This window comes from Ceratotherium simum, chromosome 9, assembly GCF_057802395.1.
Source record: "Ceratotherium simum simum isolate JZ-2026a chromosome 9, ASM5780239v1, whole genome shotgun sequence".
NCBI lineage: Eukaryota > Metazoa > Chordata > Mammalia > Perissodactyla > Rhinocerotidae > Ceratotherium > Ceratotherium simum.
In genome coordinates, this window is record NC_141908.1 from 59,488,652 (window position 1) to 59,515,540 (window position 26,889).

At 36.8% G+C, this 26,889-nt stretch overlaps 1 protein-coding gene across 5 annotated transcripts in view; it reads left to right on the forward strand.

Annotated features, from left to right (window-relative positions):
- The window catches only part of UBE2E3 (ubiquitin conjugating enzyme E2 E3), a 95,271-nt gene extending 68,766 nt beyond the window's left edge, over nucleotides 1-26,505 (forward strand). For 3 of the 5 annotated variants that reach the window (XM_087435457.1, XM_087435458.1, XM_087435456.1), the window contains exons 4-7: nucleotides 8,038-8,170; nucleotides 10,808-10,858; nucleotides 11,415-11,562; nucleotides 13,268-13,900. In XM_087435457.1, coding sequence (XP_087291583.1) covers nucleotides 8,038-8,170; nucleotides 10,808-10,858; nucleotides 11,415-11,562; nucleotides 13,268-13,365 — 430 coding nt within the window. In that variant the 3' untranslated portion in view covers nucleotides 13,366-13,900. Of the gene's footprint in view, nucleotides 1-8,037; nucleotides 8,171-10,807; nucleotides 10,859-11,414; nucleotides 11,563-13,267; nucleotides 13,901-26,485 lie in introns of those variants that run through there. The other 2 variants (XM_087435459.1, XM_014784663.2) reach the window with 2 other exon arrangements.
- The last annotated feature ends 384 nt before the right edge of the window (nucleotides 26,506-26,889 follow it).

Below are 26,889 nucleotides of genomic sequence, written 5' to 3' on the forward strand. Positions count from 1 at the left end.
ACAGACAGATAGATGGCTATCTTCTTGATGTGTCTTTCTGTAGCAGAAGGGGCAAGGGAGCTTGGTTCTCTTCTATAAGAGCACTAATTACATTCATGAGGGATACATCCTTATCACTTAATCACCTTCCATAGGCCCCCCTTCTAATACCATCACATTGGGAGTTAGGATTTCAACATGAATTTTAGGGGACACAAACATTCAGTCCATAACAACATATGATATTGAACATTTTTTCGTATGTTTATTTGCCATCTATATATCTTCTTTGGTGAGGTAACTATTTAGGTCTTTTGCTCACTTTTTAATTGTTCATTTTCTTATTGTTAAATTTTGAGAGTTCTTTTGTATATCTTGGATAATAGTTCTTTATCTGTTGTGTCTTTTGCAAATATTTTCTCCCAGTCTGTGACTTGTCTTCTCATTCTCTTGACAGTGTCTTTTGCAGAGGAGAAGAATCTAATGTTAATGAAGTCCAGCTTATCAATTGTGCCTTTGGTGTTGCATCTAAAAACTTATCACATACCCAAGGTCATCTGCGTTTTCTCCTATGTTATATTCTAGGAGTTTTATAGTTTTCCATTTTATATTAGGTCTGTGATCCATTTTGAGTTAATGTTCATGAAGGATGTAAGGTCTGTGTCTAAATTTCATTTTTTTGCATGTAGGATGTCTAGTTGTTCCAGCACCATTTTTTGAAAAGACTATCTTTGCTCCATTTTATTGTGTTTGCTTCTTTGTCAAAGGTCACTTGACTTTATCTGTGTGGGTCTATTTCTGAGCTCTCTGTTCTGTTCCATTTATCAATTGTTTATTCTTTTGTCAATACCACACTGTCTTGATTACTGTGGCTTTATAATAAGTCTTGAAGTTGCTTAGTGTCAGTCCTCTGACTTTGTTCTCCTTCAATGTTGAGTTGGCTATTCTGGGTCTTTTGCCTCTCCATATAGACTTTATAATCAATTTGTTGATATTCACAAGATAACTTGCTGGGATTTTGATTGGGATTGCATGTCATCTATAGATCAGGTTGAGAAGAATTGACATCTTGACAATATTGAGTCTTCTTACTTCTGAACGTAGAATCTCTCTCCATTTATTTAGCTCTTCTTTGATTTTGTTTGTTTTTTTTGTTGTTGTTGGGTAAGATTCGCCCTGAGCTAACATCTGTTGCCAATCTTTCTCTTTGTACATAGTTGTATATTCTAGTTGTAAGTCCTTCTAGTTTTTCTATGTGAGCGAACACCACAGCATGGCTACTGACAGACGAGTGGTGTGGTCTCACGACCAGGAGCTGAACCTGGGCCACTGAACTGCAGAGCGCCGAACCTTAACCACTAGGCCATTAGGGCTGGATCTATTTGTATTTTTTTTTTCTTTTTTATTTACTTACTTATCATTTATTTTTATTTTTTTGGTGAGGAACATTCACTCTGAGCTAACATCTGTTGCTAATCTTCCTCTTCTTTTGCTTGAGGAAGATCAGCCTTGAGCTAACATCTGTGCCAGTCTTCCTCTATTTTGCATGTGGGTTTCTGCCACAGCATGGCTTGACAAGCGGTGTAGGTCCGTGCCCAGGATCTGAATGTGCAAACCCAGGCCGCCAAAGTGGAGCATGCCAGACCCAACCAATATGCCATGGGGTTGGCCCCTCTATTTGTATTTTTAATAGAGTTTATATTACTATATAGTGCTTTAAAATTTAGTCAAGGTGGATAAGGCTTATTGAAGTTATACCAGTATGGCATCTTAGTTTAAGCTCTTTCATTTTTGTAGCCATAAAATTAAACTCATGCTTAAATTAGGATTTTGTATTAGTAAGATTTTTTTCATATCAAATGCATAATACACACATAGGAATATTCATTTTAACAATTTAATAATTTAAAATGGGATGCTCACCGTTATACCACAGTTTTCACGGTTATGTGAGGTCTTGATGTAAGTCATTGTTATATTCTTTTCTCCTTGAATTTAGTTCAGCTCATTTTAAAATAAGATAAGATTTTTTGCCATAGGGATAAAAAGCATATAGAATTTAGTATAAATCTTTGCATTTGGCTTAGTATGGGATTAAAAAGTTGTTGTATGTTGTAAAAGCATTGTGTTAAAAAAAGTATGTTTGTGAAATGAATGTGTTATTAAGCATTTGAAAGTTCTTATAGGGAATACTCCAGTCCTGGAAATGGATGGTCTTTATGACCCTTGCAGTAACAATAATTGCTGAATTAATGTTAAAGTGATGAGAAATGGATTTTGCTATAAGATACCAGTCCTCATGCTGCTAATGTTTAGAATAATGTCACTTGTTAATAATAAGAGCAGCTAGTAACAGAAGATCCCCAGTTGCAAGTTTGTCCCTCTAAACGTGCTACCTGCTTTTTACTTTTATTGCTGTTTTGTGTAGAAGATATAATAGCTTATGGGAAACATGGTATTTAAAAGGAGGAAATGAGTGTTTGCAGGGGGAAAACAGCAGAATGAAGATACTTCTCATTTTCTTAATGATATTTAAACAAAAAATTGAGTCCTCAATTATGTTTGATCTTCTTTTTGACTTTAGCACATATTGAGGTTTCGGTAAACAAAGCCCCTGTTAATTTTGTCTGGGCTTTTTCATAATTTGACTTAGAACTGGAATTAATTTTACTTTTTCTGTATCAGTGAAGTAAATTACTATATCAATGAACCTTTCCTTATGAAGGTAATATAAGAAAATGTTCCCTTTCTGCTTTCCTCTTTTCTTTCCTTTCTTTTTTCCCTTTCTCTTTGCCTGTCACCTGGCATTTAACCCTCTCTATGAGATCTCCTTTTCTTCTCCCCTTGGGCAGATCCCACAACTCTTCAGTCACTTTAAGTTATTAAAAGACATCTAACTTTCAGGGCATAAAAAGCCCAGTCCAGGGGCTGGCCCCACTGGTGCAGTGGTTAAATTCTGTGCGTTCCACCTTGGCTTCACGGCTTCGAGTCCCAGGCGCAGTCCTACACCACTTGTCTGGCACGCTGTGGCAGTGACCCACATATAAAGTAGAGGAAGACTGGCACAGATGTTAGCTCAGAGCTAATCTTCCTCTTAGCAAAAAAACAGATTAAAAAAAAGCCCAGTCCACTCTAAGTTAAAGAGCCCAGTCCACATCTTGTAACTGTATGGAGCTTACGTTCTAGTGGGAGACAGACAATAAGTAAGATAAATAGATAAAATACATACTACGTTAGGGAGTGATAAATACCATGGGGAAAAAATCGAAAGGAGGACATGAAATGTGTGGAGATCATATGTGAGATTTAGATAGAATGGCTAGGAAAGGCCTCACTGAGAAGATGACTTTTGGGTCAAGACCCGCAGAAGGGGATGGAGCAAACCATGGGGGTGTCTTCTGGAAGAGCATTCCAGGCAGACACACAACTGGTGCAGAAGCCCTGAGGTTGGAAGTAGACACGTGTTGGAGAAACAGCTTGCTACAACCAATTGAACAAGGAAGAGAGGAACAGATAAGAAGGATAGTGGTGGTGATGGTGGCATCAAATTATACAATGCTTTGTAAGTCATAAGACTTTGACTTAACAAAGAATGAGAAGGTAAGGCTTTGGAGGATTTTGAGCAGAGTTACATGGTGTGATTTGCTTTTTAACTATCGCTCTGCCTGGTTGTCATATTGAGAATAGACTACGGGGGGCGGGGGGTCAAAAGTGGAAGCAGGGAGGCTATTGTAATTATCCAGGCAAAGGGTGCTGGTCTTTTGAATCAAGGTTGGGCTGACAGGGGTAGGGAGAAGTAGTAGAATTTCAGGTACGTTTTAAAGATAAAACCAATAGAATTTGATGATATAGTGGATGTAGGGTAGAAAAAGTGTTGTTAAGGATGAGGTCTAGGCTTTTGCCTTGAGGAACTAGAAGAATGGAGTTGGCATTAGCCGACATAGGGAAGATTATACGAGGAATTGGAATATCAGGAACAACTCACTTTAGGATAGGTTAAATTTGAGGAATTTTCAAAATTATTAGATTCAAAATATTAGATTTCAAAATAAAGACTGTTTAGTAAGCACTTAGATGTGTAGCTCTGGAATTCAGGATAGAAATCTAGGCTGGAGATACAGACAGATTTGGGAGTTGAGAGCTTATTGGCGCTATTGGAAGCCATAAAACTGCATGAGATCACCAAAACAGTGGATGTAGGTAGAAAAGAGAGGAGGTCTAAAGACTGAGTTCTGGAGGACTGTCAGTTTTTATAGGTTGGAAGATAAGGAATAGGAACAGTGGTTGAGAAGGAGGGGCCAGGAAAGTTAGGAGGAAAACAAGTAAGTATGTTATTTTAGCAATGAAACAAAGCTAGTATATCGAGGAGGACGAAGAAGTGATCAACTATGCCAAATGTTGCTGGACCAGTCAAAATAAGATGAGGATTGAGAAATGAGCATTGGGTCTAGTGATGAGGTCATTGGTGACCTTGGGTAAAAGCTATTTCAATGGAGTGATGGGGAGTAAAAGCCTGTAAGAGGTAATTGAGATGGGAGCTGGAAGGGGTAGAGGAATAGAGGTTTGTTTTTAAATAAAGATTGGAAAAGTGGCATTGTGGTATTCCTGTGGGCATGATTCACCAGAGAGGGAGAAGTAGATGATCCAGGAAGGAGGGTAGAATTGCTAGAGTGTTGCCCTGGTGGAAAAGAGAGAGAGAATGAGAACCAGTGAAAAGGTGTGTATAGCACCTGTCTTGAGATTGTCGGCATTTATCACCCATTTTCTACTCAGCTGGGAAGCCTCAGTGGCAGGTCAGCTGCTAACCTGTAAAATGCTTTGTTTGAATTAGGGTAGAATCAATCCTGCATCCAACACCCCGACACACACACCCTTTCCCTACCTTCTCCCCACCTTGACTAGCAGAGGGCACCTTTGTGAAAAGGAAAATGGGCCCCTTATTCCAGACAAGGCAGCCAGTACAAGGGCTAGATTTTAGCCCTCTCTCACTCACTTCACCCTCACTTAGGCTAGGTGTCCTTGGAACAGAAAGGAGTCACACTACTAGAAGCTGCAGCCCTACTCAGTCTACTCCAAGACAACAGGGAAGGTCACATTTAATATCCTGCTGTAATAAACATATTCTTTGTCCTGTGGCAAAATAGCATGATAAGTGAGAAGAATGCAAATTCAAGAACCAAGAGTTTGGTGTGGGAATCTCAGCTCTTTACCACCTGGCAGAGGGAATTTAAGATGAATCACTTACTTTCTGTGTCTTGGTTTCTTAAAGTGTGAAGGGAGAGTTTGGGCCTCAACTAGATCCTTTCCAGTCTGAAATTCTGTGATTCATTAAAATATAATAATCCCCAACTTACCTCCTATTCAGCCATGTGAAGCATAACATGGTTTTGCTGAGAATAAAAAAATATTGCTGAGGAAATTTGGTTTCTTTGGAGAACAGCTCCCCTTGGGTTCTTCACAAACAAGTATTTGCAAAATTTGGAGATTAGATTAGATGTAGCAGCACTGGAATTATAAGAGGAAATATAGCAAAATCATTAAGGACAATACAGACTAGTTCACAGACTTTGTCCAAATTCTGTCTGAGTCATTTTATAGTTGTGGGACATGCAGAAAGTTATTTAACTCTGAACCTTCATTTCCTCATCTAAAAATAGGAATATAATAATAGTACCTACTTCATAGATTTGTAAGGAGAATTAAATGTTATGCACTATGATGCTGTGAACAATGCCTGGCTTATAATAAGGATGTAGTAAACCTTAGCTAACATTATTATTATTGTTACTACTACTACTAGTGTGACATATATAGTTTAGAAACATTTTACTATAAAAGTCTCTGATGCTATAATTTAATTTTATAATAATTACCTTGAGTCACCAAAGGAAAAATAAACTTTGAAAAGGAAATGCCATTGAATCAGGTTAAACTTTTTTTTTCTTCAAAATTGATACCCAATTTTATATATTTTTAGTTACAGTGAAAATTCACTTAGGGAATATTCCTGATTCTCAAATGATGACAGAACAATCAGCCATTATTGTAATTAGCTCCAGTTGCTGTGTATACTTAAAACTTATAAAATAATATTTATTTTAAAAAATATATTTTCCAAAAATAGGCCAAAATATATAAATTTTATTGTTCATATATATCTTCCTTAAAGATAGATTTTTGACGGATCCTATAAACATTTTGATTATACCATCAAGTTTTTTACACTCTTTATGTATAAACTATTTTTCAGAGCACACATTTAATTATTCTGTATATGAAGGTCATTTACCTGTTTACCGTTCACAGTTTGTTTTACAGAATTAATAAGATATAGTTAAATCATTTTAACTATATCTGTCTTACTGTAATTAATATGGTTGACTTGTGCTGATTTGCACTTTTTTAAATCAAATATGCAGATCATTTCTAAACTGATGGTCACTTTAAAAGAAGAAAAGCTTTATATGTACATTAGTTCCAAAAGTGAAGATAATTTATGATGTAAAGGTTAGAGAAAAATGGAAGTCTATAAGGTAAGTTTGAAGAGAGTTTAAGGAGTATTGGGTGTGCCTTTCAATAGATAATGGTGAGTTTAGATTTTATTTGAATTGTCTCATTTGTGTTATAAATGAAATGATAGTGGTGAGCACAATGCAGTGTACCTGGGACTTAGTAGCACCTAGCACTCAGACCTTGGTTTCTAATGACATTCCCACTAAAAGGAGCCAGGGATCCTTGAAAAAATGGCTGATTCCAAGGCTGGGATCTGGAACATCTATGCCGGAAAGTAAGAAGTGCACAAAAAAATGATGGTGGCCTGTCACAAGGATATAGGGGCCATTTTGAAGGGGCTCCCACTGGCCAAATCTGCGGTTCTTTGAGCATCAAAATAATTAAAGGCAGTAATGAATTACAAATCATTAGGAAAAAAATAGGGATCCATGAGCCCTCACCAGTAATACACATATTCACACCAACGGGGAAAGAGAAGGCTCAAGAGGGCCAGCAGGTAAGTATGGAGGAAATACTGGAGCTGGAAAATCATGATTTTATCACCATCATAGTAAAGTTTAGTTCAACCAAGAATCACAAATGGATGTTCAATCTGGGGGAGAAATCTTGAGGCAGAGTAGGATAGTTGCATTGTCTTATAGTGTTTGTCCAAAGGTTGCTTATTGGTTGCAGAGAAAAGATATTAAGTAAGCAGTAGGAAAGTTGGACAGCACTGGATCTGGGTAATGAAAATTAACATCACCAGTTAGGAACAGGTGAATACTATCTGCCTCCAGATGTGATACCCTGAGAAGAACACAGCATCACTTAGGTACTATTCTGGCCAAGAATGCACTGCCTGCATCTAATCATGAGGAAACATCAGACCAGTTCAAGATGATGAGCATTCTATTAAAAAAAGAAGAACTATTTTCTTCAAAAATGTTAGTTATAAAAGTCAAAGAAAGGCTGAAAGGCTTCATATTAAAGGAGACTGAAGACATGGGACATAAATGATCCCAAGACTGGATCCTGTATCTGGAGGAAAATTAAGTTTTTTTTTTTAAATATTATTGGGTCAGTTGACAACATTATTTTGCAGATTGTAGGTTAAAGTATTGTATTGATATTACATTTACTGAAATTGTAGCTGTATTGTGATTGTATTGGAGATTATTTTAGGAAATGTACACTGAAGTATTTATGGGGAAAGATTCATGATGTATCCAACTTATTCTCAAATGGCTCAGAAAAAAGCACTTTGTGTGAGGGTGTGTTTATATATACAGAGAGGGAGAGGGAGAGGTGGTCAAGCAAATGGGGCAAAATGTTAACAGAAGGAGAGTCTGGGAAAAGTTATACAAGTGTTCTTTGTTCTTGCAATTTTTCTATAAGTTTGAAATATTTTCAAATAAGTCTGTACACGCATGCACACATTGGGGCTTCTGTTATACTTATCTCTTAGTGCTCTAGGTTCCTAATTTACTTTTAATACTTAATTAGTTTAAGATGTTAACATTCATTGCTTCCAGATATACACATTGATTTTTAATTTCTTTTAAATAGTGCTGGGCCTAAAGGAGATAACATTTATGAATGGAGATCAACTATACTTGGTCCACCAGGTTCTGTATATGAAGGTGGTGTGTTTTTTCTGGATATCACATTTTCATCCGATTATCCATTTAAGCCACCAAAGGTAAGAACCCAGAAGTGCGTTCTTTAATATTTATCCTTCTCCTCCAAAATCAGTTTATTCTAGAGGTTGTGTGCATTGATGTAATCATTTTTATTTCATTGTTTTTCATGGATTGATACAGAAACTCTTGTGTAACCAAGAATTTTAAAACTGTGAAAGTAATTAATTTCTGCCTTTTACAGATAACTTTATCATCAGCAGAAAGAGGGTTTAGTTGTAAATAAAAGTATGCCATTTTGCACATCAATAAAGCAGATAAATTTTAGATTTATGCTATGAGGGAAAATATCCTGTCACTATTCCTTAAGAAACATACTGGGATAAAAAGTAAACCTGTTTGACAGCTTCCAGAAATAAGAGTTAAATAATTTGAATTTTGTGCTAAATACGTTATCTTTATAGATGAGCAAAAGCTAGAAAGCCATACATAGCAAAGAAGGGGGAAACTAATACTACTTAATAAACTTACTTTGTGTACTCTGTAGGTGTGATGTGATAATGGGAATGAGGGTAGCTTGGGTGACTTAGGCCTCTTTGTTGTCTCTGGATATGAAATTAGATGGATAACAGAGGGAAGGGTTGAGTTCTGCCTTGTATTGACTGGCAAATATTTTTCAAGTCTTAAACATAATAATTACTTGAATAGCTTCCTCCTCTGAATTCTCCTTATAAATTGGTCAAGCCAACAGGTAAAAACCACCAATATTAAGCCTGAGCGTAATTATGCTCTAGCTACAAACTTCCGACATGTCAGGGAAAAGTGTATTATAAAGCCCTTAAATGATGAAATGTTTTTCTTTTCAACATAGTTGCTTATGTTCCCTATACTCTCTAAAATATATGTATCTATTTAATGCCTGTGCTCACATCCATGCGCGCGTCTGTTAAAATAAAGGGTTTATTTAAAAAAAAAAAAAAAAGACTCCACTATTATCTAATAAGGCCACAACAGTTCCACCTAGTGGTATTTACCTCAAATTGCAGATACTAAGGTTCCCTAACACCTAGAGGTATTTGCTCTCACCTACAGCTATCAGTTTTTTGAGTCCTTTACTCTGGGTCCCATCAGAATTGAAGATCTTTAAATGATTGTCTTATTTAACGCTCCCAGCTATGTAGAGTATGTCTTGCTAGATCACTCAAACAAAGGGACAGAACCCTCATGTTAATACCACAAATTGTATTCACATTCACAAGGACACACGTTAAATACCAGTATATCACTAACTGCTCAATTTGCATTCAGTGATTAAGTTTTCCATATTATAGAAAACAAAACCTTAGCAAAATAATTCATGATTGTATTTATAAATAGTGATACTTATTTCTCCGTGCTTTGTTTTTCATATTGGAAATTGTAAATTTAATTGGATTCAATTTCAGTTCAATTCAAATTGAAATCATAAGCAAAATGAGCAGAAAAAAGTTGGCAGGATTTTTTACAAAATTATTTTTGTACGTGAGGGAAAATTTGTTGAAGAAAAAGACATATTTTTAGAGTCTTTTAATGGGAAATAGAAATTGACTAACATAAAGGTTTCAAACTAGTTCTGTATATGATTTACCATAATCGTTTTGGTTAATGTTTATTAATTTAGTATGTTAATATTTTGCTGAAGTCTCAACATTTTAATTTTCTAACCCTTTAGTGTTGATTCGTTCTTCTTGCCTAAGATATACAGTATTATGAAGCATTATTCAGATCTATAGTTGGACAAATAAAAAAGAAGTAAGACTTCTGCTATTATCTTGGTGTTCAGTACAATTATTTCTCTACAGTACTGCTTATTTTTGATAAAATGTTGAACTTATTGAAGAATAATAAAAATTTAATTCTCTTCTATTCATTGATTGTTAATAGCTGAAAAGATTCAAAATATTAATTGTATTGTGTTTGTAGACCATACATATCTATTGAGTAGTCAGCTGTCAATGATCTGAATATATTATTCTTATATTCTAGAGAACTGTCTAATAGAAATATAGTGTAAGCTACATGTGTAATTTTAAATTTTCTAATAGCTACATTAAAAAGGGTAGAAAGAAACAGTGAAATTAATTTTAATAATATATTTTATTTAACCCAATATATCCAAAATATTGTCATTTCAACTTGTAATCAATTTAAAAGTATTATTAATGTGATATTTTACATTCTCTTTTTGATACTGAGTCTTTGAGCCTACTTTTAGCCCGTCTCAATTCGACTAGACATGTTTTAAGAGCTCTGCATAACAAGTATGTACTGTGTTAGAGCTGCTCTAGAGGTGGATAGTCTCCTTCTGCCTCGCTGACCAGTAGTTTCTTTCTTGTTTTTAATTATGCATCCTTATCATAAATACCCTTTTGAGGGCTTGTAATATTTTCTTCCCAGGCTTCACTTGGGAGATCACTGTACACCGCTAGTTCTAAGAGATCAGGAACTTCTTTGTTTTCTCTGCAACTCCAGATTAAGATTGACCTCCCAGTTAGTGTTTGTGATTGTTCTGAAACTACCCAATTAGTGTTTGTGATTGTTCTGAAACTTGCCAATGTTTGTTCCTATGATTTATCCTCTTTTTTCACACATCTCAGGGATATATTAGTTTGCTTTATGCAGTAGCTTAAGACCTTGCTTGTTTTACTTTACTGTCTTAGTCTTACAAGACAGTGACCAGTTGTGGAAATGAAAGGCTGAGAAATAGAAAGGTTAGTGATTTCACCAACCTTCCTCTAAATTCTTCCCCAATATTTTCTGATACATGGCAAAAAGTCAGCTGAGTTGATACTGATTTTTTCTACTAAGAAACTAGTGTAAGTTTTGTCTTACGTTAAAAAAAATTCTTCACCAGTTTTGCTTACCTTTGGCACCAAAACATTTCTGTTCTCCCTCACTTTCTATCTTTAAACAGGGGGATGTGTGTGCACATGCATGCACATGTATATGGGGTATGTGTGTGTACACTCGCACACACATACATACATTGAATAATCTATCATTTAGATTAAACTAATCAAATCAACTACTCACTTCGGTTTAAAATCAATATAGTTCCTACTATACTGGATAAAAACAAAATTTCTCTCAACTGAATAAAACCATTTAATTTTGTTACTACTTAAACCTAGTAGTCGATTAGCTCTTCAGTTACATTATTTGCTATTTAGTATCATCTGTGATGTATATCCCTTCATGTTTGCTGGTGAGAGGTAGTTGGTAATGAAACATTCATTTTCTTTACGTATTTAATGTGACTGCCCTTAGGTTACTTTCCGCACCAGGATCTATCACTGCAACATCAACAGTCAGGGAGTCATCTGTCTGGACATCCTTAAAGACAACTGGAGTCCTGCTTTGACTATTTCAAAGGTTTTGCTGTCGATTTGTTCTCTTTTGACAGACTGCAATCCTGGTAAGCAAATCTTCAAGCAAATCTTCATTAACACATACAGTGAGCTGCAAAAACTAATGCATTTTCTTGGTTAGCTTAAATGTGGATTTGAGAAGTAAGTGCTATAGGTAGAAAGATCAGCATAAAAAACATTGGCTAGGAAATTATCAATGCCACTTTAATTAGAATAGAACAAAAAAGTTTCACAATAAGTTCTTTTAGTTTGTTAATGGCATGCTACCCTATAATTATTTTCTCCCTGCCATTGATGGATTTTCTAAATTATGAGACTGTGCAAGCCACTTTTGACTAGAGTAAAGCAATGTACCTGACTCTGACACCAGTGCCTCCTTTTCTTGCTCCTTCCCTGTTACCGTGTACTTTAAATTAATCTCTTAGTAATGAAGGGCTTCTTGTTCTCCCTTCCTTTGTGGATTATGGTTAGTTGTTTTAGATGTAGTAGATGTAGTATTAGTGGATATTAAAGTGATAGCTGATGAGAGCGTTGGACTAGATTATGATTATATAAACTTAGAAATAAAGTCATTAGTGCCTAATTCATAACATTTTTAAGAAATCCATAATTCCACGCATTATCTTTAACATGGGTAGCTGACTTGAAAAAGTGATGTTTAGGCCTGGGATTTTGCGTATGTTATCTTACTAAGTGGTCTTTTTTTAAAGAAGTTGACTTACTTTTTCTAAATATTTGATTAATCACCAAAGGCTATTACTATTACCTTAGGCTCAGCAGTTATATATATGCCAAAGATAGATAGCTAGATAGATAGCTAGATAGCTAAATAGATAGATAGATATAGCAATATATAGAAGAAGATTCACTGTGGCATCATTTATTAAAGCAAAAGATTAGAGACAACCTGAGTGTCCATTAATAGAGGATGTAGCTATTAAAAAAAATGAGGCAGCTCTATAGGAATTCATAGGGAAAGCTTTGTGAGATATGTTAAGTAAAGAAGTAAGGCACTGAAAAAGAATACGTATGCATAACAATAAGATTCTAAGTGCTTGTAAATGTGTATAATATCTCTGGGTAGCAGTCCTGTGAACAGGTAACAATGGTTTGCCAGGGAAACTTCTGAGTAATTGGAGTCAGGAAGGAAGAGAGCTTTACTTTCTACTGGTGTCGTTCGGTACACTTCAAATATTGTGCCATGTGCACGTATTTTACCTTTTTGAAAAAAAAATTCAAAATAAAAGTTTATATCTCAGATTCAATTTCTAGTTTAGAATTCTATTTAAAACAAAATGGCAAGTGAGTTTTCAAATGGAAATAAGGATAATGATTTGAGTCATATTACTGCACAGGATGAAGGAAACATTTCATTCTAAATAGCATTGCATTGTAAGGTCTGAGTTTTTATTTAAAAATTACATTTTTTAATATCCATAAGAAAGCAGAAATATAATCACTCAGCACACTTTCATTGTTGAATAAAATGCCGAGAGTAAAAACAGTTTTTATATATTGAAGGCATGCATCTTTTATAAAAATCAAATTTTTTAACTTAACATTCATTTTTAAAGTACCTTTCCTAATTTTAATATTAAACTACACAGATTATGTTACTTGAAACATTTTTCTTTTGAAAATTTAGTCATTCAAGATGCTGCTGAAAAATCGGCATTCCAATCTAATAACATATTAAAACTATACCTTTAAGACACCATGTAATACCTGTTGATGTTCTTTTCACTTTTCCAGCGGATCCTCTGGTTGGAAGCATAGCCACTCAGTATTTGACCAACAGAGCAGAACATGACAGGATAGCCAGACAGTGGACCAAGAGATACGCAACATAATTCACATAATTTGTATGCAGTGTGAAGGAGCTGAAGGCATCTTCTCACTGTGCTGCAAATCTTTATAGCCTTTACAATACGGACTTCTGTGTATATGTTATACTGATTCTACTCTCTGCTTTTATCCTTTGGAGACTGGGAGACTCCCCAAAAAGGTAAATGCTATCAAGAGTAGAAGTTTGTAGCTGTAGATTAGTTATGTTTAAAACGCCTACTTGCAAGTCTTGCTTCTTTGGGATATCAAAATGTATTTTGTGATGTACTAAGGATACTGGTCCTGAAGTCTACCAAATATTATAGTGCATTTTAGCCTAATTCATTATCTGTATGAAGTTATAAAAGTAGCCGTAGATGACTAGGAATTATGTCATTTGTATTAAACCCAGATCTATTTCTGAGTATGTGGTTCATGCTGTTGTGAAAAATGTTTTACCTTTTACCTTTGTCAGTTTGTAATGAGAGGATTTCCTTTTACCCTTTGTAGCTCAGAGAGCACCTGATGTATCATCTCAAACACAATAAACATGCTCCTGAAGGCATAGTTTCCTGTCGTAATATTTCAAGTCAGTCTTGTTAGAAGGTGTGTCTGAGATGATTGTTGATGAAATAAAAATGCGGATATGAAGATTGACTACTAAGGACTAGTACAAATAAATGAATTATTAAATGGAAAACATTTGAAATCTCATTAAGTGTGTAGAGTTTTTTTCCTTTAAGTCCTAATGAGAGAATATAATGAGCTTAAACATGCAAAACTGAATTTTAAACCATTGGTCTCAAAAACACGTAAAGCTCTACTTTGATAATATATTTGAGCTAAAAATAGTATGAAGTCCTAGCTCACGGAAGAATCTGGGGTTGTCTTATGGAATGTTTCGTTTCCAAATTGGTGATTTCTATCCACCATTGGGCAGTGTTGTCAAATAACTTTAATCTGGTAGCTCTTCTGTGTCTTGGGTGCATTTTTTACTTCTAATCCTGGTCTTGAATTTTCATGGTGTATGGTGTGCATTACCATTCTTATGATGGCACTTGACCAGGAGACACAGCCAGAGGCAGAGGTGAACACAGAAACCCTTGTCTGCCCTGTAGGTAGAACGAACTCTGGATTAGTGTGCAGATGTGGCATTATTTCTCAATTGAAAAAATACCAAATTTTAAAGGTTTTACAGGTTATATAAATTCCTTCTTTCTAGTTATAGTTATTAAATATTAGATTTTTTATAGGAGTTAGAATTACTTTGCAATATTCATATTTGGTAAACAGAGTATAAATGTGGTAATTTTTTTTTTTTTTCTATGACTGGGGTGATTGTTGAGGTAATTCTCTGGTCGTGTAACCAAGGTTGTGAAATATGGGCAAATGTCTTCTCCATTCCTTATGGAAATAGAGTACCATTTTAAAGTTTATAGAGTGGAATTATTTGCATAGAAATACATTGCTTCAGGATAATAAAGTAAAACATTTATAGTTGCATATACCCTTGCTAAGAAAAGTGGACTCCTACTTGGGTATTTATCAATAGAAGTCTTAAATCAGGCTAAAAATAAAATTACATTTATGTATATTTTTCACTTAAACTCCACCCCAAAAAATCTCTCCATATTAGAAAGGAACAACAAACAAAAAAGTATTATTTTGAAGAATTCAGGCTTAGGCCTATGAAAACCTCTGAGCCTTAACTGTTGTAAGGGGTAACTAATATGTAATGGAGTTCAAGTTAATGTGATGAGAGCGGGGACCTTTTATGTAAGCTGTAGGGATCTCCACGTAGGTGAGCAATAGAAAGTAGTTTTTCCCCACTTGCAATATTGTACATTCTACATCCTAGAGTATAAACTTCTCTCTTGGTGCTGGAAAAGCTTTCCTCCTACTGAACGTTAGGATGTTTGGGGATGCTGTCGTTGGACTTCCTTCATTTGTTATCAACCTAATTACTACCACCAACCTGTTGTGCTTACTTCTAGGCTGTGTCGCATACTCACCTGGGACAGACTGGAGGGAATTGGTTACTTAAAAATATTTGTGGCTCTGCCACAAACTGCCTTTGTGGCCTTGAAAGAGACACTTTAATTTCTTTGAGTTTCAGTTTATTCATACATGAAACAAAAGAGTTGAATTTAATTATCTCCCTCTTCTCTGTTAGCCCTCATTCAGTAAATCTAATCTTATAAAATTTATTATGCTTGTTCTGCTTTCTCTTTTGGGGAACAGGCTACAGTTTCAAATGGACTGAAAGATACCAATCATCATTTGGTTTCCTTCTATTAGATTCCCTTAAAATTCTGAAAATTTTTTTTAATCTTGTTCTCGATTTCTGAAAAACTGTAGATCCACTTCCCGGTTACATAGGTGTTCATTTAGGTATACTATAAATAGGGGAGTTTTTTGCATGTAACCTTTGCTCTAGATGTAAATTGTGATATATCAAAACCCAGACCTTTTCTCATCCATTAAGAGCAAATTTTATGAGTTACAAGTCCAAATGTAACTTTATAAGTGTTCAAGAATGGTCATGGCACCATGCATCCCGTGAGCCTGGAGTGTTCTCCTCAGAGGAGCCATGCAGTGCACCACTGTGTGCCAGGCACCATTGAGTCATGATGTGCCTTCTCTCATTTAATATCCCCTAAAGAGCTTCTGGGGAGGAGACACTCTGATAATCCTCAGTTGACGGAGTGAAACTGATACGTAGACAGGTTAAATAACTTGCCCCAGATGACATAGCCAATATGATATGGAGGTACAGCCCCCATTATTTACCACTAGGCTAACTAAGAGCTTTTGTTTATAACATCATAGTTTGTATTGAATATATATGTATATATGTAAAAGCAGGTATACATAGATAACTTCTGAAAATTTATGAGGTAAAGTACAATTTTGCATTTTAGTAAATTCTTATTTTGATATTCTATTTTAAAGTCTCAAATGGAACCTTACAGAATAAGGCTTTATTGTTTCCAATGAATATGAGGTATGTTTGTTTATCTTATGCTTTAAAAATTTTGTCATAGGAATACTTTTAACATCACTGATTTCCCTTTTTTTAATTTGGAACATGAGATAAATGATGTTATTTTAAGATTATTTAACCAAACATCATATAACCACATCAGGAAATTTATATTGATAAATATATCAGGCACTTAATGACTACATTTTTCAAAACAACAAGACGTATTAGTTATCTAGACATTGCTTTTTTTTTTTTTTAACTAAGAAATCTTAAGTAATCACAGGGATAAAGTTCTGTAGACGTTTGCAGTTTGAATTGACACATGTATATGCTACTCTTTTAATAAGAACTTTGAGGTGTTAGTTACAGTCAGCCCACTAACTTGCCCAAGTGTATTCTTGTTAACTATACAAGAATGACTGTATTATAAAATTTAAGTCAATTTCAGCCCTGTGACTTCAGATATCAACCTGTGTTGTAGTCATATTAATGCAGTACATTAACACATTTTCAGTTGACATTTATATTGTGGTCTTTGGACAGAATTATGGCATGATATTAAACATTAATTATCTTTATAAAACCACTGCAAATTATTTTAAGAGGTTGAGATAATGATTCTATAATAATTACATTATCCGTTTATATTTCAGTTAGTGTTCCTTATTTTAGATAAATACAATATATAAATTCATTTGATTTGTGTCTAAATAAATTGCTAAGTTTTTTCAAGTAATACCCAAATAATAAAAAATAATTACATTTTGGTAGATAGGTATTATTTGAAACATCAACTTTTTGTAACTAGTTTTTCAACTTTTTTTGGGTAAAGCTCTTCAGTGATTTAAATGTGTACCTCTCCAGTGTGTAGTGAGATGTTTCTACACAGTGGACTGATAATCCTTTCAAAATGGTTATAAAATGATTTTCTGGGACTGGTTTATAAAGTGCATTGCCAACAGTGATGGGTAGTGTTAATGTCTTGTTGAACAGAATCAACCTTGTCAATTAGAAATGAAGAGTGATCCTCTAAGGTAGATGCGTGTTACCACACCTAATCTCACTTCCTCTTTTTCTCCCTGACTCTCCCCATTCAACTCATAAGCACTTCTCTGAAGGGGGTATGCTGGATTGCCAACAGTGTCTCTTGTTTCAGTTTGCCACCTACTGTGCCCTCAACTTCTTGTGGTTACAGTAACTCATGTTAACTAGAAGCCCAAGGTGATTTTTAAATGATAATATCCTATATATTAATAAGACCAAACATTAAGAAGCTAAGTTTGAAAAACTAAAAAAAAAAATTAGGTAACAAGGACGGTGGAAACCTCCTTTAGTGGTATTTCTCATTAATTTAGTTAGATATAAGAAAGAGTGATTTGACTGTGATTAGGCAACAGAGCTCTGAGTCCCAGCCCTGGGTGTGTTCAGAAATAAACAACTATGGCACAGCAAGGGAATTGTTAAACAAATCTAGATATTACCGATGAGTGTATTTAGAGAAATTTAAATTCACTTTAAGTCTTCCATTTCTACAGGTTACCTTGTTGAAATCCAGTGAGGCTAAAGCCAATTATGCAAGTCTACCCAACACAGAACATTAAAAGCAATTTTTTTTTCCAAATCCTTCAATCCCTAAAGTTTACTTCAAGTCCAACTCCTTCGATGAAACCTTTCTATTTTACTATCATGTACCTTTAGTCTGTCAGTCTGTATGTTTCTCTGAGACACCATCTGCACAAACACCAGAAATAATAAAAAGAATTCAAGCATGTGCGTTATTTCCAAGTGCCAGTAATAAGCCACGTGCCCTTCTCAGCAAGAATCCTTTTTTCTTTTTCTTTTTTTTCTTTTGGAGGGGGTGGGTGGAGTGCGGGTATGCTATATAACTCCTTAACTGACCTCCATTGTGAGTTTATTCTACGAGTTTTAAATGCTTGCTAATTGTCAGGTCCTTGCTAAAGGACCTGAAGGTCCTTTCAGGCACTGTGATGCATACAGTACAGACATGAGTACATTGAGGCATCCTTAAATAGTTTATCATTTTCCTGTCCAGATAGATTTTTCCCTCTTAGCAGAGGAGAACACATCTTTGCTAATATGTATCCATTTCCGTTAAATGAGAAATTGAACAGATGTCCCTGCTGATTTAGCTCTGAAAATATTAGTATAATAATTTGGTAAGTTTTATCCAATGTATATGATATTAAACAATACTATCTGATGCTTTTAGAATAATTACTCTCTGTCTTTCAAACTACTCTTATGTCTCCATAACTACTTGGAAACTATTCCAATGTCTCTAGCATGCATTTTGGCATTTTATTATATTCAGTTAACATCTTATACATATTTCTGGATAGTGAGCTTTTGGAGGATAATATCTATACTCCTTGTCTGTGTATCTCAGCCCAATATCTAACATGATGTATGTTTGCTGAATGAATGAACATTGTATCATGGGCATAGGTCTTCTCCATAAGTTTAAGCAGAGACCATGTGAAGCATATCAGTCCTGTCTTCTTTAATTTTTCATCATACTGATTCAGTGCTTTATACATGGTAGGTGCTGGATATATTCCTGTTAACTTGAAATATGAGAACTAACAATGGGTTATTCCCATAACCTACTTAACGTCTACTTCTTTAAAATGGAAGATGAATTAATCTTGTAATTTTAAAAGCCCTTAATATACTAAAATGATTTCTGTCCTACAAAATTTACATAATTTCCCATTATCATTACTATCTTCTTAATTGATATATTTCTCCTCTTTGTTTTTACTGATAGAAATAAGACACAAAGGAATACATTATCTGCTTACAGTATTGTTTTAGGGAAATCTAATAGGAACAATGAAAAGTGATAGTCTTTGAAAAAAATTTCTTTTGAGAAATATTTTAGGGAAAAGAGACTAGTATACTATATAGTAGTATGGAAGGGGGCAAGTCCTTAAATGTTGAAAGTTGGTTATTGAAATGCAATTCGAGTCTCTCTGTTTTTTTCTTCCCTGCTGAGAAGGAAAGTAGAAGAGGATAAAGACTCTAACGGGTCCCTTTTTTTCTTCATTGCCCCATGTTAATCCTGTACCAATAAGTATCATTGAAAGGTGACTGGGTAAAAGCTCCCTAATCAACCACTTTTCAGTCATTGTAGTGTGAGTATCCTGTAAGTCAGTTGAGCAAACTCAGGTGTGCTGGCTGCTCACCTCAGAGCGAGAAGGGAGAAAGCTAAACCTGTGACGCAATGGTATACTGAGAGGTGTTGGGCACTGTGAGAAGTCCTGACAATTATGTAAGTGTGTAAGGAAAATTAAAGATTCTCTAGTGACTGCGATTGGAGTGCTTAACGAGGAGTCTTTATGTGAGCATTTCATGTGTTCATTTACAAAGTGATGGAGAGTAGCTTTGAGGAACACAAGGGGGTGAGGGAATAAAGCCATATGTAGGGTATCACTGGCACTCCTAACCTGATTCCTTTATCTTTTTTTTTTTTTTTTTTTGTGAGGAGATCAGCCCTGTGCTAACATCTGCCAATCCTCCTCTTTTTTTGCTGAGGAAGACTGGCCCGGGCTAACATCCGTGCCCACCTTCCTCCACTTTATATGGGACGCTGCCACAGCATAGCTTGCCAAGCAGTGCGTTGGTGCGTGCCCGGGATCCAAACCGGCGAACCCCGGGCCACTGCAGTGGAGCATGCGCACTTAACCGCTTGCGCCACTGGGCCAGCCCGCCCCCCTTTATCATTCTTTTTTAGGAGCGCCTTAGCCCTCTGCTAAACTCTCCCTGGCCACACAACTCCCAAATGGTAAAGGTCATTTTAAATGTACATGGGAGACAATGCTTTTTCTTCTTTTTTTTTTTTTTTTTATAATTTTATTTATTTATTTTTCCCCCAAAGCCCCAGTAGACAGTTGTATGTCATAGCTGCACATCCTTCTAGTTGCTGTTTGTGGGACTCGGCCTCAGCCTGGCCGGACAAGCGGTGCGTCGGTGTGCGCCCAGATCCGAACCGGGCCACCAGTAGCGGAGCACGCGCACGTAACCGCTAAGCCATGGGGCTGGCCCCTTCTTTGTTTTTTTTTAAAGACACATATTTGTGTTTGTATGTCGTCTCCCTTACTTGATCATGAGCCGCTGGAACAGGGATCCAATTCATTTCACTTGGTCCGTAAGTTATTGGTTGTATACTCTGGCACGTTTTAGGTACTTAGAATTAGCAGTGAACAAAGCACACAAAAATTTTTAAAGAGTAAGAAAAATATGTCATTAGATGGTGAGTGCTATGGAGAAAACTAAAGCAGGGAAGGGAAATAGTGTGTGCTGGGAGGGAGGAAGGGGAGGTTGCAGTGCAGTTATAAAAAAGGTAATCAGAGAAGACCTCACCAAAAAGTTGTCAAGAATTGAAGATGGTGAGGGATAAGCCGGGGGGGAAGAGTATTCCAGGCAAAGGGAAGAGCACACGTGATGCGTGCAAAACCAGCACGGACTGGGGAACGTGGAGCAGGGCGAGCGACTGGGAGAAGAGCAGGAGGCAAAGTCAAGGAGACGACAGTGGGACGGATCACACAGGGGCTTGTAGGCCATTGTCAGGAGCTTGGGTAGTATTCTAAATAAGGTGGGAAGCCATTGGAGGGTTTTTTAGCCGGAATAGTGGGATATGAGGTTTTATCAGGATCTCTGATTGCTGTTAGGGAAAAGACTTGGTGGAGGAAGTGGGAGGGGGACTTTGGCCTAGGTGGCGTTGGTTTAGGTAGTAAGAAATGACCAGGTTCTGGTTGAAGGCAGAGCTAACAAGAATTGCTGATGGATTTGACTATGTGGTGTGAAAAAGGAATCAAAGTTTGGCACCTGAGCAAACTAGAAGGCTGGAGTTGCAGTGAACTAAGATGAGGAACCTGGGAGTGGAGCAGGATTGGAGAAAATGAAGAGCTTAGTTTTTGACAGGTTAAGTTTGAAATGCTTATTAAACATCCAAATGGAGGTGTCAGAGTAGTGGACATACAAATCTGGAATTCGGGAGTTAACTCTGGGCCAGGCATGTACATTTGGGACTCATAAGTGGATAGGGATATTTACAGCTGTGAGACTGTGTGAGATCATCAAGGAAATGGGTGCTGGTAGAGAAGAAAGAAGTCTGGGCACTCTGACATTAGCAAGTCGAGAAGATGAGCAATCAGCAAAAGAACCCAGCAAGAAGCAATCAGAAGTGTAAGGAAAACCCTAGGAGAATGTGGGGACCTGGAAAGGAAGTGAAGAGTGTCATGGAGGTGGGAACAGTCTACTGCTTCAGATGCTACTGATGAGTCAAATAGGATAAGGACTAAAATGTCCGTTTTATTTAGCAACTGATGGGTGGTGGTCATTGGTGACTATACAAGCACAGTTTTGTTGGAGTGGTGAGATCAAAGCTTGATTGAGTAGGTGCCAAAGATAACGGAAGGAGAGAAATCGGAGACTCCGGAAAATTTTGCAGTTAAGTAGAGAAATGGAGAGTAGTGGGAATTTTGTGGGTTTTTTAAGATGGGAAAAATTCCAGTGTGTTTGTATGTTGATGGGAAAGATTAAATGGGGAGAAATGGATGAGCAGGGCAGAGAGGCAGTGTCCTGGAGAAAATCACCTGCTACACTGTTGAGTGAAGGTGTTTCCAGAGCTCTCTGCACTTTCCTTGAACATTTTTCTTTCTTCCTAACTAGACCAGGAACTCTGGGGGACATAGTATCCCCCCTTAAAGCAGTATTGGCCTTCACCAAATTCTTGAATTCTCCTAGGTAGGCAGGAGGGGATACAATCTAGCACACAAGTGAGGTGGATGTGCTTTGCTGGGAGCTCAAACATCTCACGCCATCCATAGTTAACAGGAGAACAGGCAGAGGACAAATGGATAGGTCCAGGCTGGAGTGTAGATGTGTTAGTGGAAAGCTCTCTTGTTGTTTCTACTCCCCCATGAAATAGGAAGTGGTTATTGGCTGGAAGTGAGGATGGAGGGGCCAGAGCTCCTGTGTCCGTGTGACTCCTCTGGGCCCAGGAGAGTAGGCATTTATTGTTGAGAGAATAAATGAATGATTAAGTGAATCGTCTATCTAGATAGGCCTTTCACTTCATAGCTACATGTTAATAATAGACAAGTAATTAAAATTCCCATAACATCTGGAATGGCTCTTCTTTTTCATCAAGGATCGTTAGCAGTTCTTAGTTGGTTTGAATCTTAAACACTTTAATATTTCCTTCAAGTGATTTCCTTATGTCATTGAAGAATCTACATTGACACCAAATTTAACCAGAGAAATTTAAGTCTTTATTGAAAGCTAATACTGCTTTAAATGCTGGAAACAGAAGAAACTTTTGTTTTCCCAAAGAGGTCATCGTAGTCTCGTCAGGAAAAGAGACATCCTAGGTAGGGACAGAGAGCTTTGGAAACACCTCAGTAGGTGATGTAGCAGATGAGTGACTTCTCTCAATTGGCTAGAGGAAAATGGCTTATCAAAAATCCTTTCTTGGGGCCGTCCGGTGGCATAGTGGTTAAGTGCACGTGCTCCGCTGTGGCAGCCCGGGGTTTGCCAGTTCGGATCCCGGGCGCACACCGATGCACCGCTTGGCAAGCCATGCTGTGGCGGCGTCCCATATAAAGTGGAGGAAGATGGGCACGGATGTTAGCCCAGGGCCAGTCTTCCTCAGCAAAAAGAGGAGGATTGGCAGATGTTAGCTCAGGGCCGATCTTCCTCACACACACAAAAAATCCTTTCTTGCTCATTCAGGTGATTGTAGACAAGTGAGCCTTCTTTACCTCAGGTCTACTTGGTGGATGTGGTGGTCAGAGAAGGACATAGTGACACCAACTTCTGTTACCCTGACTCCTACCCCTAGTCCCAGTGTTAGACGCTCCATCCCAGGCTTCATCCCTTTGGGCCCCACCTTGCTCAGGAAATAGGGAATCTGAAGAGCAGGTTTCATTTCCAGAGAACCCATGGGGCAGTGAGCTTATGACCAGGGCTCATGCCTTCTATGTGCTTCCCTTTCCCTGCCACCGTCCTGACTTCCTGCTTCCCAAGGTTCACACATAAGAAATGGGGCATACCTTAGCTTATTTTCTCTGAAAACCTGGTCAGAGACAGAGGCCCAAATCATAATTGGCTCAACCACTTAATTTTGCTTAGAGAATCAAGAGTTAACAAATAGAAGCTAACCTCTTTTCCTGATGAAGTCTTGCCGAACAGTACCTTTGCTGTGATTATTGCACGTTTAAACCCAGCTATGCTTATTATTTAAACTTAAAGGAATAGGGTACAACTCTTCTTTCTTAAGTTAAATTAGTCATAACAATATTCTTTAGAATACCTCACATATTATACACAGGCTGATAATTGCTGGGGTTTTTTTCCTTATTTCTGAAGGACATCATGTTTCCATTCTGGTCTCGCCTCTCCAGGACTAGTCTTATTCAGGCTCTCGGTTATCTCTTATCTACAGGAGCCTTTTAAGTTATTCTCTTGTCCATACAAAAGACTCCCATCTATTCTTCACACCACTATCACATTAATCTTCCCAGAGTATGCTCTTTATCAGGACACTCCTTGCTCATAAGACTTGAGTGGTTGCCCATTGTTTACAGAATAAAGTCCAAACTCCTTAGAAGCCTGGCTTCTGTCATGACATCAGTGTGTCCCCGTGATGAAGTAGGCTCTATTTCAGTAGCAGCTTCAGATGCCCTTGTTCTGTAGTGAAATAACCAGAGTCCTTCTTGCCAATGGCAGCAGTTCCATCTATCACTTAAAAATATTTTCTCAGAGAAATAGCAATAGTGACTCACTGAAAACGCTTCCTTAATCCTCTGACTCTTCTTCAAGGCTTTCTGCTCATAGAACTACAACTCTTTGATGCTCTGACATTTTTATAATTTCTTTTACTACTAGCAGCTCAAAGTTTGATGCGTGTAACCTTGTTGCTGGCCATGTTAAGTTCCAAGCATCAGAAAATGGATTGCTGAAGATACTTTGCTAGGGACACCAGTATTTTAAATCTGAATTGATATACTTGGTGCTTCAAGACAGATGGTGCATTGCTTCTGTGCCTAAGAGCATTTGGCAGTGCTGAAATTGAGCCTTCTGTTCAGTCCAGAATAATTCAGTGATGAGTGGGCAACTTTGTACATTTTTTTTTTTGCTGGGTTTGAATATTTGGAAGTGTTTTAGCTTCCATATTAACTATATGTAAGCGCCTTCGTAAGATGACATTACAGGCGTCGGCAAGTAGATCATCAGTGGATAAGCACTGGTATCAGTTTGGCATATGGCACCACTTGTTTTTATTTTCATTGTAGTGATATGTTTCTAGTAAGATTAGCAAGTATTCGACCACATTTAAACATGGGCACAAAACTTTCCAGGTTTCAAGTTAACTGTTAGCTAGGCTAATGTTAGTTAAGATCAAAATGGAGGCTTTCCAAATGTTATTGTAGTGAGTTTAAAGGAGCAGAGGTTTTTGTCACATGTTGGTCATCTCTCGTGTTTCATTTTATTCCCCTGGTTAACACCTTCTCAGACACCTTGCTAAGACAGCTTTTCCTTCTTTAAGGCCTGGCTGGAAGACTGCAGTGAATAGCATCTCTAAAGCCCTGTATTTTGTCACTTAAAATGAGAAATGGTTTTGTATTCCTTTTGACTTGAAGCTTGTTAGAGCCTTCTTAGTGATTAGCTAGAAGTGTATTTCTTCTCTTCATGCATTTTCAAAGTAGGTTATGTAACTCTGGTTATCATTTGGGGAACACTGGGTGATAAATATCGTAGGATGCCAAAAGCCCACAAGATGAGAACACTCCAGTGGGGACCTCTGAAGAGAAACAGCAAAAGCACCCGCATTCTGTGGGAGGTTGTGAGTTATTACATTAATGGAGGATGTTGATTTAGGAGAGGATACTATAATGTAGAGAAAACATCCAGTCTGTTTAAACTTTGGGGAAAGGTTTACTCCTTTGAGTTTGGGTTAAAAATATTGTATTGCTGCTCTCCTAATGCTGGAAGGATAAAGAGATCAATAAAAAGTTTCCTCAGATTCTTAAGTCCGACTTGTCTCTATTTTCTTTACATTTCCAGGAAAGCCAAGATCACAAAGCTGGTGGATTCTGGTGGTGGGAATATTGGTATTGGTTCTGTGCTGTTACTGTAAACTCTTTTCTGACATCAAATATATTGTGCACAGGTGCTCTGATCACGTCTCTAGATTCATTCATATAACACACCCATGCACTGGGTCTCTTAGTAGTCGCCTCTTCTTTAGCATCTGCAACTTGCATGTCTGGAAGACTCAGTTCCTGTCTGCTACATAGTGGCATGCCCTGGGAGGTTGGAACTAGAAGTGTGAATTAGGAGGACACACACACACAGAGGCATGAAATGGCTGATTGCTTTTCTGAAAATCACTGGAATCTGCCTATTTAACACAGTAAGGATAGTAATCTTAGCTTCAAAGTCAGGATCCTGCCCAGGAATCTTTAAAATCACCCTTTCCAAAATAAAACATATCATCGGATAAAATAGATATTGCACATATATGAAAACTAATTACCAAGGGCTGCAGCCTGACGTATTTTTGACACTTTCTCTTGAAAGAAATGAATATGGAGATGACGACTTTTAAATTTGGGTTGTGTTATCACTTGACTAATTAGAGGTCATTGGTTTATCACAGTAGTTTCTTTGTGAGTAAAGCACTCCAATAATATTTCACTTCTGACTTCTGGGTCTTTAGGATACTGAACTCTAGAGCCAAAATAGTTTAATTAATTTAACCACCAGCCTGTAATAGAGTACCTAAACTTGCCAATTTTTTATTTACTGTCTTGCTCTGTAAGTAGGATTTTTTTTTTTTTTTTACTTCTCTGGGCCTCAATTTTCTCAATTATGTAATTGAACAATGAACGACACTGCAGAAATGTTGTAGTGACAGGAAAAAATTTATGTAATGGTAAAACTGGGCTGTATAAAGTATCTGGAAAGAATTTTTTTTTTAAGCAGTAAAACAACAGTTGCAAATTGTTTGGATAATTACATGTTTGCAGCATGAAGCTTCAGTATTAGAATGTTGTTTTGCTTGTGCTAATAGGTTGTGTCGCATCTTTTTTTGTTGTTTTTTGTTTGTTTGTTTTTGTCTCTGGGCTCTGAAGATTGAAGTTTACTATTAATTGCCAAGAAGGACATAAGTGAGTATATTTCTTTTTTTACATTTAACGGCACCAATAATGGATACATATTTATTTAAGGATGTGTGGTTATAATTAAGCGATGGAGCTGCCATAAGATTCTTCTAGGATTTTACATTTCAGAGCTGCTTTGGTTTAATCATTTCTAGATGATTCTTCTGATTCCCAGACACAAATGAAAGAGTGAAGGAGTTAAAGGATTTAGAGGTATTCCGGGTGTGTGGGAATAAATTCACACACAATAAATTCACGCACATTCTTCTCAAGCAAAATCGCACATTTCCTTATCCTTGAGGTTTCTTTTAATTCCATGTTTCCTCCAGGCCAACAGTAAGATGTTTTCACTTTTTCTTTTTTCCTTCCTTCCT